Source organism: Vulpes vulpes, chromosome 3, assembly GCF_048418805.1.
Source record: "Vulpes vulpes isolate BD-2025 chromosome 3, VulVul3, whole genome shotgun sequence".
In the NCBI taxonomy this organism is placed as follows: domain Eukaryota; kingdom Metazoa; phylum Chordata; class Mammalia; order Carnivora; family Canidae; genus Vulpes; species Vulpes vulpes.
This window is the reverse complement of record NC_132782.1, coordinates 129,628,366-129,645,140: the sequence shown is the minus strand read 5'-3', so window position 1 is coordinate 129,645,140 and position 16,775 is coordinate 129,628,366. Positions and strand designations below refer to the sequence as shown.

General features: G+C 37.1%; 1 protein-coding gene across 2 annotated transcripts in view; it reads left to right on the top strand.

Moving 5' to 3' along the window:
• The window catches only part of ABCD3 (ATP binding cassette subfamily D member 3), an 80,067-nt gene extending 68,169 nt beyond the window's left edge, over positions 1-11,898 (top strand). Inside the window, exons 21-23 of one of the 2 annotated variants that reach the window (XR_012000765.1) lie at positions 4,326-4,430; positions 6,293-8,130; positions 10,319-11,790. Coding sequence is in view for 1 of the 2 variants with exons in the window: in XM_072754570.1 (XP_072610671.1) it covers positions 4,326-4,430; positions 8,074-8,130; positions 10,319-10,396 (240 nt within the window). In the remaining variant the exon portion in view is untranslated. Of the gene's footprint in view, positions 1-4,325; positions 4,431-6,292; positions 8,131-10,318 lie in introns of both variants that reach the window. The other variant, XM_072754570.1, reaches the window with a different exon arrangement.
• The last annotated feature ends 4,877 nt before the right edge of the window (positions 11,899-16,775 follow it).

Genomic DNA, 16,775 nt, shown 5'->3' with positions numbered 1-16,775 from the left:
TCCCTCTTTTTTTTTTTAATTTAAGATTTTATTTATTTATTAATGAGAGACAGAGAGAGGCAGAGAAATAGGCAGAGGGAGAAGCCCACTCCCTGTGGGGAGCCTGATGCAGGACTTGGTCCCAGGACCCCAGAATCACGACCTGAGCCAAAGGCAGACACTCAACCACTGAGCCACCCAGGTGTCCCTGATCAGTCCCCTTCTGACTCTGCCTCCTTTTCTGTCCAGTACAGACTTAATAATCCAGGGCCTGACCCATAGGAGGTACCCAGGAGATAATACTTAAAGGAATGAACAAATAACCCTTTCCCTTAACTTCCTTTCCCACTTTTTGTTGCCTCATTGTTATCTCAACTTCAGCCCAAGAGCAGTTGTTTGCCTTGACATTTCTGTACATAGGCCTCTGAGCACAGCTGAAAGATCAGAATGATGTGATTTGGTACCACCACACTTGCATGGTTTCCAGTCTTACCGGGGCTCAGAAGTGTTCTTTGGTGATCATTTTATTTACTTTTGCCCTTCTCTCTCATTTTTCATGATAATAATTTAAAAACTACCAATCTCAGGCTTTCTACCCCATTTCCTACTCCACAACTCCCAGCAGAACATCTCACCTCCTACTTAAAACTCACCTCTGGTTAAAAGCACGGACTGTGTCACACACCCAGTGATCCATCCAAAACTAAAGACTACAGCCTAAATTCCAAATACCAGAGACTGAAATCCTCATTGTCCTAGGGAACACCTCAATCTTTGAACCTTGTGTTGTTTTGTACAGGGCATTTTCTTTGGAATTTGTTGTGGTTATAAAACAATTAGCAAAACAGCTTACATTTGTATTTATTTTCTATTCTATACCTCTGCCCCATGTTTTTTCTCCTCAAAATCCATTCCTTTCCAAATATATCTGTTGGAGAAGTGAAAAAAAAATAAGGCAGCATTATGTCAGTTATTATGTCAGTCAACTGAGAGCTCATTTTTATTGAGTGCTTAATTGTGATAGACAGTCAACTAAGCCTTTTACATTCAATTTTTACAAGTCCTTTGAGGCAGAAATGGTTGAGGGCCCCCTTGTATGGAAGAAATTGAAATGTAGCACAGTGAAGTAGGCTGTCAAGCAAAGATAGCTATTGGGGGGGGGAGGGCAGTGCTTGTCAACTTCCAGCGGCAATACTGGAGGGGTCATGTACTTAACTCACTTTACAGTCTTCTTATATTGTGGTATCAAGTACTGACAGCATAATGGGAGAGAGAGACACATAAAAAAATTGCCATATAATATGCCAAGTGTGATGATGAAGGTATGCAAAGAATTCCTTGGGAACACTTGGCTGGAGGTGTTTGTGGAATGCCTTCAGATAATCAGTCCTCTTAACTAAATTCAATCTAGACTTTCCTGATGTCCCTGTTTCCATCTGTGGAGGGTAAGTCATTCATCCTCTTGAGAAAGGCTAAATGTTTCCATGTTTTTGGATCCTCTGACTTCATCATATTTTTTCCTTCAGTAATGCATGTGTGCAGATTCACACAGCCTTTATTTATTTATTTATTCATTCATTCATTCATTCATTCATTCATTTATTATTTTTTTGGGGTGCTTCAACTGTTGTTTATTGACACACAGGTAGGCTCTATAGCAGCAGGCCTGGAGGCAGCACAGCCTATATTTAATCTCTTCTGGTCCTTCTCTTTCAAAAAGACATTTTCAGGTTCCCTGATGTAAAAAGCAAGCTATGCTTTAACTAAAGGTCCTCTGTAGTCTGTACCTATCATTCTCTGTACAGTTGAACTTCTTAATAATCCCTTCCTTACCTCATCAGATAAATATAAACCTCCAGAAAGCTGCTTATGTTTTAGTCATTAATTTATGTTTCTTTCATGCGGGTGTTGAGTGTACAGTAGTAATTAAAATAGTCTCTGCTTATGAATATAATAGCCTAGGGAGGTAGGCAGAGAGACTGACAACATACAGTTCACAACATATGAAGGGCTATAGAGAAGTTACAGGGGGGACCCACTTGGATTTTGGGGGAGGGGTCAGAGTAGGTTTAAGGAGAAATTTCAAAGATACAAGAAACAGAGCACGGTGTTGGAGACAAAAGGAAAGTGACATGTGCCATAAAGATCTCTGACCTAAGACCCATTGTGTCTTGGTAGTTGAGAGGAAGAAATTTTGCCTAGAATGTTGAGGTTAGAAAGTAAGAATCTTTTGTTTTAATTGTATTTAAATTTAATTAACATATAGTGTATTATTGGTTTCAGAGGTAGAGGTCAGTGATTCATCAGTCTTATATAACACGCAGTGCTCATTACATCATGTGCCCTGCTCTCTTTAATGTCCATTACCCAGTTACCCTGTCCCCCGTCCCCTACCCCTTCAGAGACCCTCAGTTTGTTTCCTATGATTAAGAATCTCTTATACTTTGTCTCCCTCTCTGATTTCATCTTGCTTTATTTTTTCCTCTCCTCCCCTATGATCCTGTTTTGTTTCTTAAATTCCATGTATGAGTGAGATCATGTAATTGTCTTTCTCTGATTGACTTATTTTGCTTAGTGTAATATCCTGTAGTTCCATCCACGTCATTGTAAATGGCAAGATTTCTTTTTTTGTTTTGTTTTTGATGGCTGAGTAGTTTTCCATTGTGTGTGTGTGTGTGTGTGTATATACACACAATATATATTGTGTGTCTTTTTTTGTTTTTGATGGCTGAGTAGTTTTCCATTTTTTTGTTTTGATGGCTGAGTAGTACACACACACACACACACACACACACACACACACACACACACACCATATCTGCTTTATCCACTCATAAGAATCTGATTGTGCAGGGCCTGTGGGCCACGGTAAGGAGTTTGGGTTTTGTTCTAAGTGAAGCGGGATGTTGAAGGGGTTTAAGCAGAAGAGTGAAATTCTTTGACTTACATTTCTGAAAAATCCTTTCTGGTTACAGGGAGAATGGATTGGAGAGGAGTAAAAGAGGAAGTAGGCTATTCATGGTACTCTAGGCAGGTGATTGTGTTCTGGACTGAGGGCATGATTGTGGAGATGGGGAAAAGTGAGTGGACTACAAACACTGAAGGACTTACTCAAATGGACTAAAAAATGAGGGTGGGAGTGTGAAAAGGAGGAGAAGAAAAAAGGAACAGGTCAAGGAGGACTTGTTGCCTTCTAGCTTAAGCAGCTGTTTGATACTATTATTTTCTGAAATATTTAAGGTGGGGTGGGGTGGATGAATGGATTTTAAGGGAAAAATTAGATAACTAAGTAAAAATATCAAAAAGGAATTTTTATTCAGCAATTTAGAAACTCGAAGAGAAGGATGTGCAAGAGATATGTATTGAGAGTTCACAAGTGTAAATAATATTTGGAATCATGAGATTCAATGAGATCATTCAGGGAGAGGCAAATATAGGATAAAGAGGAGAGGACTTACGAATTGGCCCTGAGGAACTCCAACATTTAATGGTCAAGTGAAGAAGAAAATGCTGGAAAAGAAACTGAGGAAGCAGCCTAAGAAGTGAGAAGAAACGTTAAGACTATGGTTTCACTGTCACTTTCTCAAGAAGGAGGAAGTGGTCATCTGAGTTGCATGTAGCAGAAGAGATAAATTGGGTAAGGATAGAAAAGTGTCCATTGGTCTTGCAACATGGTGATCGTTGTTAGGGGCAAATGACCAGTTGGAATATCTGTTAGACAAAGAATCAGAGTAAATAATTCCCAGAAAATGAAATACATATGAAAAATAAAGATAAAATGTTCAACATAATGAAACGGAAGCTATAACAATCTTAATGTTAAGTTTTACTTATAAAATTAGCAGAACCTTTAAAAAAATAAGCGTATCCAGTATTAGCCTCAGGGATATAAAAATAGGTACATTAAAAATTATTGGTGGAAATACTAATTGGTTGCTTAATAATTACTTGTCATTACTTAAACAAGAATGTTTAGAAATAAACACGTTTTTGCACTTGAGTCATCTGGAGTCTAAATTCTAAGATTTGCTTAAAATATGTACCCTCTAATTTTGTTTAGAGAACTTCCTCCTAATAGTTTAAAACTCAACTTCATTTCACATCATTCTTAAATGTTTTGATTAACTCAACAGTGAATTTCCTATGTGTTACATTTTCCCTTTTGGGAAGATCGTAAAAACACTTGGGTTTGTGTTTTTTTGTTTTTGTTTTGAGGAAGTAGATTTTTTTGAGTTAAAATAATTTTCATACTTGCTTTACAACACTAATGCATATTTAATTTAAATCTACTTTACCTTATTAATTTCTGCATGTGCTTACACAGAATATTTCTTTTTATGCTTCAGATGGCAAGATTATTTTATCATAAACCCCAGTTTGCCATTTTGGATGAATGTACCAGTGCGGTTAGTGTAGATGTGGAAGGCTACATTTACAGTCATTGTCGAAAGGTAAGCATTTCAAGTTCTCAGTTTGAGCTTCTGTGTCCTTCTTAGTTTACTCTGTGTCCAACCAAGTATCCAAAGAGAAATTTCAAGTTATTAAGATGCAAAATTACTATCAAAGGATATTCCATCCACTTAGTAAAGATTCAAATAATAATAGATATGAATAAAAAGAATTGTAAATGAATTCTGTATATAATTCTCTTTAGCTATATCTTAGATTTGAAACAAATACTGTATTTTAACTTTATTTCCTTTTTACCTCATTCCCTATACTCAGTTAATAAACTGTTATTTTCTTAATGTGTTCCATTAAGAATGAAACCTAAATATCATTTGTTTTTCTAATTAAGAAAACTTGATAGTAGTCCTTTGGTAGCTTCAGTTTGTCCATTTTTTTTCTCTGGCCTGGGCAACATTTTACCAGAGTTTCTTTTGGTAGCCTTTTCTCAGGCTGTGCATATTGATACTGTTCTTTAAGTAACTGAATATTCAGTAGTTCTGTGGTGATTTTCACACCGTCTCTACTCCTGTTGGATTTTGAGGATACGAGCAGTGTATCCTAACTGTTTTACAGTGTTATACAAGTAAGGAAGTACATGGGTCTTTTAACAATTTGTAAGTATTCTTTGGGGGTTTACAGTAAATATAAAAGATTATGTTGCTATTTACAGTATGACTTCTACTATTCAAAGTGAGGTCATTGATCAGCATCTCCTGGGAGGTTGTGAGAATGCAGACTCTCTGGCCCTACCAAATTAGAGTCTACATTTTAACTACATTCCCAGAAGATTCAAATGCACATTAAGGTTTGAGAAGCATTGGTATAATGATGAAAGAAGAAATTTGCTACATTCATCTTTGTAGGAAGGTTTTCCTTTCTGATTTTATTTCTTTACTGATTTGTTTTCTAGAATTAGTTTTGATCATTTATAATCTTTTTATGTTGCTGTTCATATAAACTTTCAGATTTATAGGTATTGGAGATCTGGTCTCTATTTAATCAGTGATTTATTTATTAAAAGATTTTATTTATTTATTCCTGAGAGACACACAGAGAGAGGCAGAGACTTAGGCAGAGGGAGAGAGAGAGGCAGGCTCCCTGCCTGATGAGGGAGCCTGATGTGGGACTCCATCTGGGCACCCTGGGATCATGCCCTGAGTTGAAGGCAGATGCTCAATCACTGAGCCACCCATGTGTCCCTTAATCACTGATTTAGAGGCTCTTTGCTGGTAGTTTTGACCATGTGATGTCCCCTTACATTTAGTTATAGGCTATATGTCCCCACATAAGATGCATTTTTCCTCTAAAGCATAGATTCCATTTAAAAGAAAATTCTTTTGGGGCCCCCATTTGATAGTTTAAATTATATTACTATAATAGCAGTTACATATGTATAAGCATGAAATGAAGTATGAATTCCTTGAACTTAGAGCTCATTTACAGCCACACAACGAATATAAATTTAAAAATTAAATACAGACAAAACACAGTTTCAAGTTGGTAACATTAAAGAGACCTCTGATATTGTTTTGCTAAAATTAAACCACTAGTTTGGGATTTAATTATGGAAAGATATAGTCTGAGGTCCAGATCGTGTATTTTGAATTTTGCTAATGTACCTTACTTAAGTAATTCTATCAGAAAGAATGCTTTCATTAAGTTGAGATCTGATCCAGTTATTGTAGAATCATAACAAATAGTATCTGAAGTGAGCTTTCAAAAATCAGTGTTGTACTGATAACTTATTTTGTCATGCAGTTTGTAACCAATTTGAGAACCTTTCCACATGGCATTCAAAGTTATGGTACATTAAAAGTTTTAAGTGCTATCACTTTATTTATTATGTTTTTTTTTTTTTTTTTAGAGAGAGGGAGAGCGCAGGGGACGGATGGACAGAGGGAGAGAGAGAACCTTAAGCAGGCTCCATGCCCAGCACAGAGCCTGATGCAGGGCTTGATCTCATAACCCTGAGATCATGAGCCAAAATCAAGAGTTGGACCCTTTACCGACTGAGCCACCCAGGTGCCCCAAGAGCTATCACTTTAAATAATCACTTGGTTTCAGCAGAAGTATAAACACAGATTTGGGCACTTAGATTCATGGTAGAAAAGTTCCAGAAAATACTTAGCCTAATTTTAAAAAAATTATCAAAATGAAAATAAAATTAGAACTCATGATAAAATTGTCTGGATACTCCAGTATTTATTTCTGTCAGCCTTGAGAGATCCATTTTAAGAAACTGCAGTCTAGAGTAGGGTTTCTCTCAGTCTCAGCTCTGTTGGTATCTTGGGCTGGATAATCCTTAGTTGTGAGGAGCGGTCCTTTGCTTTATAGGATATTTGACAACATCTGATCTCTATTCATTAGATGCTAGTAGTGCTTTCAGTTGTGTCAAAAATGTCTCCAGATATTGCTAAGTGTCCCCCAAGGACAAAAAAAAATTCCCCCCACCCCCAGTTGAGAACCATTGATCCAGAGCATCTGCAGTTATATTGATGAATGGGTTTTTTTTTTTTTAAATAGTTATTAGAGAGCCCTAAATCTTTATTTATAGTTTAAAAACCAATAAGGTTTTAAAACTGAAAGATTTTTCATTATTTTATAGTGTGCTCAATGGGGTAGCCAAACTTTGCCTAAACTAACAAAAGATGTGTTTTATTTTAAAAAAGTTTTTAAAGATTATTTATTTATTTGAGAGAGTGAGTGAGTATTAGTAGGGAGCAGAAGGAGAAGAAGCAGACTCCCTGCTGAGCAAGGAGCACGATGTGGATCCCAGGACTTGAGGATCATGACTTGAGCCAAAGACAGATGCTTGACTGACTGAGCCACCCCACCCAGGCGCCCCAACAAAAGATATTTAACCTCTTACTTGTCTCAGTGTCCATGTTCTTCCGTGTTGCCAAAGAAACATACTTAGTTGTAGAATTTTGTCCTACAATTCTGATGTTACTTTTCCAAACTCTGAATTCCAAGACACATTCCAAAACAAGAGGTTCCAATAAAAGATTATGACCCTGTATTTGAAAAATAGATTGACTGTAGATAGTACTATATTGAATTAATTTTCCTGATTTGGATCTCTTGCTATTTTTCAATTTTTGTGCTTTTGTCATATATTTTTCACAATAAAATAGAAACTGTCAGGATGTATATTTTCTGCCCCAAACAAAATAGTACATTTAATGCTAGTACCCATTAGTTGTTTTTTTTTTTTTTTTTTAAGATTTTATTTATTTATTCATGAGAGAGAGAGAGAGAGAGAGAGGCAGAGACACAGACACAGGCAGAGGGAGAAGCAGGCTCCCTGCAGGGAGCCTGATGTGGGACTCTATCTGGGGTCTCCAGGATCACGGCCCTGGGCTGAAGGCGGTGCTAAACTGCTGGGCCACCCAGGCATCCCCTAGTTTTTGTTTTTGTTTTTTTTTCTTAAAGAATTTATTGATACTTGTGTGTTTTTATTATGTGGTTAATGGTCTGTACTTTGCATTACCTTGAACATTGGCATCAGTTGTAATTTTTTCTTTCACACTGATTTTTAACTATAGCTTCTGAAGATAGTCATTTTAGTAGCTTACAATATATAGATGAATTTAATTTGTGATTCTATTTTATTGATAAAAAACTAAATTACTTTCTTTGTATTAGGTTGGCATCACCCTCTTTACTGTGTCACATAGAAAGTCTCTTTGGAAACACCATGAGGTTTGTATTTCTTATGTTGAATGGTATAGTGGAATTTTATTTTATTTAAATTCGGGTGATTATAGTTTTAAATTTCTTGGTGTATGTTCCCTTATAAATATATACCTTGAAGGACAAAAGGTGGTTCTATTTCAGTTCTATAAAATAAAATAGGTTTTCCTTAAATACTATTGTAGTTGTCAGTTTTGAAAGCTGTAATACATATAAACAAGCCCTGGTTGTATTTGAGATATTAGAGAACTAGTTAGTGGTTCTCCGTTTTTATAAATGACTATTGTATAATAACTGACTAAAATTTACACAACCTTATCACAGCTCTGGCTAAGTAAAGTTTTTCTTACCACCCAGTACTGACAGAAAGGAAAGAGTCTTAGGAAGGATTAGATGGCAGAAAGTTTAGGGACATTTTTAGCGAGATCCTGGCTGTAAGGGGAAACTGAATAATGTCAGCTGTGTTTATCATTGCCCTGTAATAAAATAGAATCATTAAGTAGTCACTATAATTTACATAGAGATTACAGTGAGGTTTGCACTTGTACAGATAGATCCCTTATGTATTCTGGTGTTCTAGCAGTGCCATTCTTTTCAGTTCTTTGTTTTTTTTTTTTTCCTTTTCAGTTCTTAATGTAAAATAAATCCCCAAACTAACCCTATTAACCCATTTCCCCTCCCCTCTCCTCTTCCTCCCTCTCTCTCTCTCTTTTCCTCTTTCCTTCCTTCTCTTTTTTCCTTCTGAAATGATAAAGACATTTTGAGTAAAAGAAAGGGTGTGAGAGAAATCAGAACAATGGAATGGGGTGTCTTGTTCCATAAAATACATTCCGGATAGAGCAGCTTTTTTGCATGTACTGGGCTAAATGTCCTTGAGGGATACAGAGTACTGTTTTTGCCCTCAAGAACCTTATAGTAAGATGAGAGTGTACACCTGGTAAAATGAAGACTGTGGGATTTGAAGTCAGAACACCTGGGTTCAAGCACAACTGTTTCTGGCATCAGTTGCTTCCTTCATATAATAAAGTTATTGATCCTTACCTTCCTGTCTCCTAGGTTACCATGAGCATCGAAGAGGTAGCTTGTATAAAAGTAGTTAAAAATAATGGAATTTTATACAGCTGTGTGACTTTTAAAGATACCTTTTATTATTTTTTAAAGATTTTATTTATTTGAGAGAATGAGAGAGAGCACGAGCAGGAGGCAGGAAGAGAGAGAGGCAGACTCTTGCTGAGCAGGGAGCCCAATGTGGGGCTCGATCTCAGGACCCTAGGATCATGACCTGAGCTGAAGGCAGACACTTAACCAACTAAGCCACCCAGGAGCCCTTACTTTTTATTATCTTAAAACATAATTTGTCCATTTTTCATGAGTGAAATGAGAAATTGAATAACTAATAAAGCAGTTTAAAAAGTATCCAAGCCTTTGCATTTTCTTAGGAACTCATAAACATCACAGTCACATGGCTGTGAGAGTGCTTGGATTTGACATCCCCTCTTCTTCTGGTGGTGGAGATAAGCACAGAATATCAAGCAGTGATTATGTGAAGGAGGGATGACACAGACTGCAGTGTCAGACTAGAATATCTAAGAAATAATAATACAGAAGATGGAAAAATACATCTTTTCTGTAAATAAAAAGCTGCTAAATAAAACAGAAGCCTTTGTAACTGCTGTCCTAAGTGTCTTCACAGGATGGGTTATGCAGGCATACTGTATAGTTCTTTTGCTTCTCTACTAAGACCATGAACAAACAAAAAGCCTTAAGTTAGAGGTTCCAAACTGATCCAGGAAACCAGATAAAGGAAGTATTCGAGACTGCCCTATTGAATAGACTTACAGTTAGCACAGTTCAGCCTGTGGTACGTCAGATCCTTGGTGGTGGGGTTACGGAAGCATTCTGATTTGTAGGAAGCCTATACATTTGGTTCCCTTCAAACTAATGAGGAATTCTGGTATTTTAGTTTTCATGAAGGAAGGTACTGTGTCCACTCCAAGCAGAATAATATTGTTGTTATTTTAAAAAGAAAAGACTTCCTCATTTAGTCTTACCTTTCTGAGTATAAAACTTTTGAAGGTATTAATGGCTTAAAATAACCTCCAATCATTTTCCTATATAATCATCTCTACATAAGTTCCTGACAAAAAGGAAATTCTTTTAGTCATTGATGTTTTTTCTCTCTGCTTCTTTCCCATAGTACTACCTGCATATGGATGGCAGAGGCAGTTATGAATTCAAACAGATAACAGAAGATACGGTTGAATTTGGCTCTTAGAATCCCGAGAGCTGTACTGCTTCAATGAAATCATTACAGAACACACTTAGAAATACACAGTACACTGTAAAATAAAGCTGAGCTTGTTTTTTTTTTTAAACAACAAATTAATTAGATATGAAATAATTGAGAACAAGTTGTTAAACCATTTAATATTATATAGGATATTGCTAATTGTGTATATGTTGGTTTAATTATTAATATGTACTAAGAATGTCCTTATTCTTGTGGTTAAAAACCTGCCTAAATTAAATTGGGCTTAAATCAGTGTAACCTGATTCATCCTGGGATGTAAACCATTTGAAGTCAGCTAATTTGACTTTTATGGCTCTATTTTTTCCTTCAATGAAGAACCCTGTTTAAACCTGGGGTCGTCATTTATCCTGTTATAACAAGATAGTCTTGAGTTTCATTTTCTTGTGCTCCATGATAGTGGCAAACAAATCATAGTATATTCTCAAAATGTACAACACCAATGCATAATAGCATTTATTACACAGTGGCAGATTTCTTTAGCTGCCACCATTATACTCATTCCTTGTATAGATCTTGGGGTACATTTGACTCCAGGAAAGCCATTTGAATTTTCTTTGGCCAAATAATAAATGTGCCCCTCTCAGTCTGCAGTATTGAGTTGTTTGGGGGGGTTCTTTGTGGGGATGTAACAGAAACTTATGTGCAGTCTTGCTTACAAGGGGTGGTTACTGTGTTTCAAACCTAATCTTCCCAATGTTTGGGATATTAAAACACAAAGTCCTTGTATGTCAAGTTCAAGGTCTTGAAGAGTTTCAGATTTCTTAAAAGAATTGGATGGATCTGTGTATGTTAGAAGCCCATTCATTAGACGTACGGTGGATACATGGTGTTAAACTCCAAATGAGCCATAGGAATGCACTACATGAAGTAATGCACTGAGTATGCAATGTTATCACTGTCTTTGACCGTGATTTTATGTTTAAAAATGTTATAATTACGCACAAGGGTGAATTATGTTTCCTAGGCACTGGTTTATCTCTGTGAATCTTGAAGCTTTTTTATATTTGGGTTATTATGTCGAATTATCCTAAAAGAAATTGATTTCACCTCACCAAACCACCATTAATGACTTACATGTATTATTTGCACAGGGAAAACTGAAACTGAATATTATCAATAAGCTAGATATGAAATCAGTTTTATCAGAGTAGGGTTCAGAAATGGGCATTTTATATTCTTGTTCCTGTATAATGATTTTGGTTTTTTTGCAGAATTAACTCTAAGAATCACCGGCTACCAAAGTAAAACTCGATATACTGATTTCCATAATACATACATTCAGTTTTTATCACTCTATTTGGCAAACTTGTCTACTTACTCATTTTCTGTTCAGATTAAAAATAATCAGAAATCCTGTACAACCTTTGCTTGCTCTTTTTATTCTGGTATCTAAAAAGTGGGTAGTTTATACATAGTTCATACAGTCTTAATCTTGAAAAACACAAAAATAAAGTGACAGAAATCCCTTTTAGCACCCAATGTCTCTTTTTTAAAAAGTTCCATCAAATGTGATTTTTAACAGAATGAATTTCTCTTTTAGAAAAGTCACATAGGGATCTCTGGGTGGCGCAGCGGTTTGGCGCCTGCCTTTGGCCGAGGGCGCGATCCTGGAGACCCGGGATCGAATCCCACATCAGGCTCCCGGTGCATGGAGCCTGCTTCTCCCTCTGCCTGTGTCTCTGCCTCTCTCTCTCTCTCTCTCTGTATGACTATCATAAATAAATAAAAAAAAAAAAAAAAAAAAAAAGGTCACATAAAACCTTCAATGTACCAAGGCACCTGGCTCAGTCGGTGGAGCATGTGACTCTTGATCTCAGGGTCATGAGTTTGAGCCCCGTGTTGTGTGTAGAGATTACAAGAAAAAAAGTGTAAAAACCCCCAAAATTTCAGCGTACCTCACAAATGCTACCCAATAGCCAGGGGACCTTAAAAGATATTATCAGGCCTGGGAAAGATTTTAAATTATGCGGGAAGTTTGAGATTTTCAGATTTCTAGATTTACCGTGAACCTACTAATAACTGTCTCCTAATTCCTTCTGTAATGGATTCTTACCATGATAAAACCATTTGGGTCTTCTTGTTTTCTTTATTTTTAATTCCTTTTAAAATTTAACAAACATTAAATTGCCTTACCATTTGAGGCATAAAGGAACACCCTTCTCCTGGAGAATCACCATATACATAACATAACTATGGTTCTAAGAACACCAACAATAAATCCAGCATTTCTAGAACACGATTGACCATGAAACACCTTTTTCCTTGTAATTCGTCTTAGCATCTTCTATAGGCTGCACTTGGAAATGTCAGTTTAATCTGAAAAATAAGTAAGTGTCACCTGTGAGCAACATACTGCATCCCAAGTCAACCACTCTGTGTTCTAATACCAAGCTTCTACTTTTCCTACAACAGAAAATAGGGGTGTAAACAACTATGGTTGTTTGCTGTGCATTAACAGAATAAAATATATCTAGGGTTTGCCTCTGCAGGGGAGGCAAAATTTTACCTCTATCCTCTTTGCATTTTTGGCTGGGTCTAAGAATTAAGTTGACATAAGACAGGGAAACAGGAAGGAACCATAAAAGTTTATTGAATACAAGTTATAGGTGATAGGGAAGCCCTCGTAAGGAGATGGCCCAAAGAAGTGGCAAAACCTAAAGGCTTTTTATGCCAGGTGGAGCAAAGAGAGGCAATTGTGGAAAAGTTGAATAAACTATGTGAGGAAGCCAACGATGAGTGGTAATTTCCTTCTGGTTAGTGGGGACATCTTCCATATAGGGACAAGTATTAGCTTGTTTTCAGGAGGAAAAGGAGAGTCAGTACCCTTCTTGCACCTGTTTTTTTTTTTTTTTTTTTTTTTTAAGTGTCTTTAGCTAAAAAATAGTCATTACACCAAAATGGGATATTCTGGGGTGGTATATTTTGTCACCTCCCACCTTGTTCACCTCATAATGATTAGCATTTGACTTAAAACTAGTGATACTGTAGTGTCTGTCATTTCCTCATGGAATTTTTAAACTTTTAAATGTGTTTGTAATTTGCCTAAAGGCAGAATGTATTCTGTTAGATGGACTTTATCGTTGTTGGAAAACTTTACATTTTTACCTACATCAGTCAATTTTCACTTGTGAATAATTGAAATATTCTGACCTATAAATATCATATGCATGTCACTTAAAAAAAAATCTATTATCAAAAATCACTGAAAAAGTGAATTTCTCATCCTTAGGGGGAACCATTTTTAAAAGTTTTTTTTTATATTTAAAAAAATTTTTTTTATTATTATTATTTATGAGAGACATACAGAGAGAGGGGTAGAGACACAGGCAGAGGGAGAAGCAGGCTCCATGCAGGGAGCCTACATGGGACTTGATCCCGGGTCTCCAGGATCATGCCCTGGGCTGAAGGTGTCACTAAACTGCTGAGCCACCCGGGCTGCCCAGAGTCTTCTGTTTTAGGTGCGGCTATAAATGGGGCCACAACCTGGCCACAGTCTCCTTGTGCTCTATAAGAGAAGCAGTTTAACAATAACCTCAAGTGCATAATCTTTTTCACTTGGGGCCTGTTCCCACAGCGCCTGTCTCACCAGTGTTGCTAGATTGGCATTGCTGCCCCATTGGGAGATCCACCGGCTGCACTGAACCTTTTTTGTTCAGAGGATCCTTCCATGGAGGTAAGTGGTGCTGATCCCACAGCATGGATGTAAGAGTTACTCTTTCAGTTGTCTCACAAAGTCCGGGCAATTTGGGGGCGGGGGGACTCATCTAGTGAAGCCTAGCTCGTTCAAGTCAAGCTGGTGGATTGAATGCCCCTTCAAGTTCAGCCTAAACATTCCAGGGGTGAAGGGTTACAGCACCTGACATTTAGAGACTCAGAAGCTCCAGCCCAGCAAAGTAGGTACAATCTGTTGAGGGTTCAGTTGAGCAGAACCTGGGTACCTGGTGGTTTGGTCTAATTGGCAGGGGCACCTGACATTGCTGTGTTGTTTAAAAACCCATCACCTTTCCCAGAAAGGCTGTGAGATTATCTAAAAAGGCATACCAATTGGGACCTTGAGGGCCAAGGTAATCAAGTGGTCCTTAATACCTATTCCATATCTCAAAGTGCTCCAGATATCTGCAGAAAACTTTAGAAATTGGCAATAGGTCCCAACGCTATTGGGAAATTAAGAACAAGTAGATTGAATAGATAAAAAATCCTACAGGTAAATTTATAAATGGCTTCCAAAATCTGTGGTAACCTACAACTTTAAGGTTTTGCTGGATTAGATGATAAACTGGGTTAAATTCACTGGATATCTAAGTAGGAGAAACTATGCAAACATTGATTACTAAACATAGGCTTACTCACTTTGGTCCTGTTACAAAGAAACTAATGATAAATTGGGTCTGTTAGTAAACATGTTTTATGCTTTGTCAAAAATAGTACTGTGAAAAGTACATGTTTCTAGGAATAGAAATAGAAATTTGCTGAGCTGAAGGATTATGGTGTAATAGCTCACAATTGCTTTCCTACTTAGTTTTTCTTTTTTTTTCCCCCCCCTACTTAGTTTTTCTAGAAATTAAGGTCTCTAAGCATTAAGAATTCTAATAAATGTAATTAAGACTACTGGGAATAATATGGGAAACAACTCTGTATGCAAGGAAAGTAAGATATATGTTTTTGGTAAGAAAGGTATGAGGAATGGAAATACATTTTTGTTGAGGGGAAAAAAAAGTAACTTTGTCCTAAAATGAGACTGGTTGTCTAGGAGAGGGAAAACTTAGGACAAAATCTGAATGTAAAAAGAGAGCTGTAGAAAGTCTGTAAAAAAGGAATCCCTGGCAAGTGTTTTACACCTGATTGAGACTGAGATAGGACTGAATGAGTTTTAAGAGTACATTAGTATAAGGGCCTGGCTGGCTCAGTCAGAGGAGCATGTGACTCTTATTTTGGGGTCATGGGTTTGAGCCCCACCGTAAGTGTAGAGATTATTAAAAAGATAAAGTTTTAAAAAAGGTATGCTGGTATAGGTTGGAATTTGGCCTACTCTTGATAAGAAATTGTCAACATAGTTTTTCTTTTTCTTTATCTACCATGGAAAAATGGTTTCTGTGTGGGTCTTTGATTACTTAAGGAAACTGAATCTTCTTAATATTAAAAGAGTTAAGTTTTGTTAGCAACTATAATTTCCTGTAGAATCTGTTATTGCCAACCTGGTTAAAAGTTTTGTAATGAACTAGGATCCTACTTAGACATGTGCTTTAAAACCTTCTGATATTTTTGGGCAAACTTACCCAAATTCAAAATCTAAATGAAGACTTTTTGACTAATTAGGCTTGTTTATTTGGTTTATCATCAACTAAGTGATGATAAAGTTTCTTAGGCTATATTGTGTGGAATGCTATGGCTGTTCTAGAAATTATATAAAATCCCTAAAATTCTATTAGGTGTCAGTATAATGTCATGACTTGTAATTCTGATTATTGAGGTGTTGAATGTCACAAAAATACTATAGCCAGCAAGAAATATATAAGGTATTAAAAGAAAAGGCCCAAATGTCAAAGGACGCTGTAAAATACTTGGAGTTTATTATGTCTGAGAGGCAATGGGGTCTTCTTCAGGAAAGGAGAACGTGTCAGCTGGCCCCATCAAGGACCCACAAACAGTTGTGTGGGTTTTTGGGAATGGCCGTTTCTTGTCACATCTGGATTCCTAACTTTGCCGATTGCAAAAACCCCTTTATGATAAACTTAAAGGACCTGAGACAGACCCATTGGAGTGGGATGAAGGCGCTCAACAAGTGTGGAAGCTGTTGCCTCCCCCTCTGTACTGAAATCAAGCTTCACCTGTAGGAACGTGGTGGACCTCAACACTGGGAAAAATGGGTCGCCACAGGACCAGTTACACCCAATACAGACAAGGCCCCACCTCGTACGATTAGCCACACGATCTCTAAAATTAGAGGGAGTCATGGCCTGGATCCACCACCAGTGAAAAAGGCGCCCTCACAACAGAGGACAACAAATACACCTGTGAGCCACTTCTAGAGCTGATGCTTCTGGTCTTCGGTAAGACCGCCGTGGATAGAGGAACTCAGGTTTGTACTCTGACGGTCTCAATCTGGACAATACTAGCTCTGCTGTTCTGGTTTCTTCAGTCTTACTGTTTGCTGCCAGGCCCCTTGAGTGGATTAAATTATTTTCTCTGTGACTGTTCAGTAATGAATGGTGCAGATCATGGTTCACACGTGATAGAATGGAGAGTTTTCTGGTTGTCTTTGCTTTGTTCCTCAGCTTCTAGAGACTGGGCATGATGATTGAAGCCTTAAGATCTTAAGATGGGGACACCTGGGTGGCTCAGT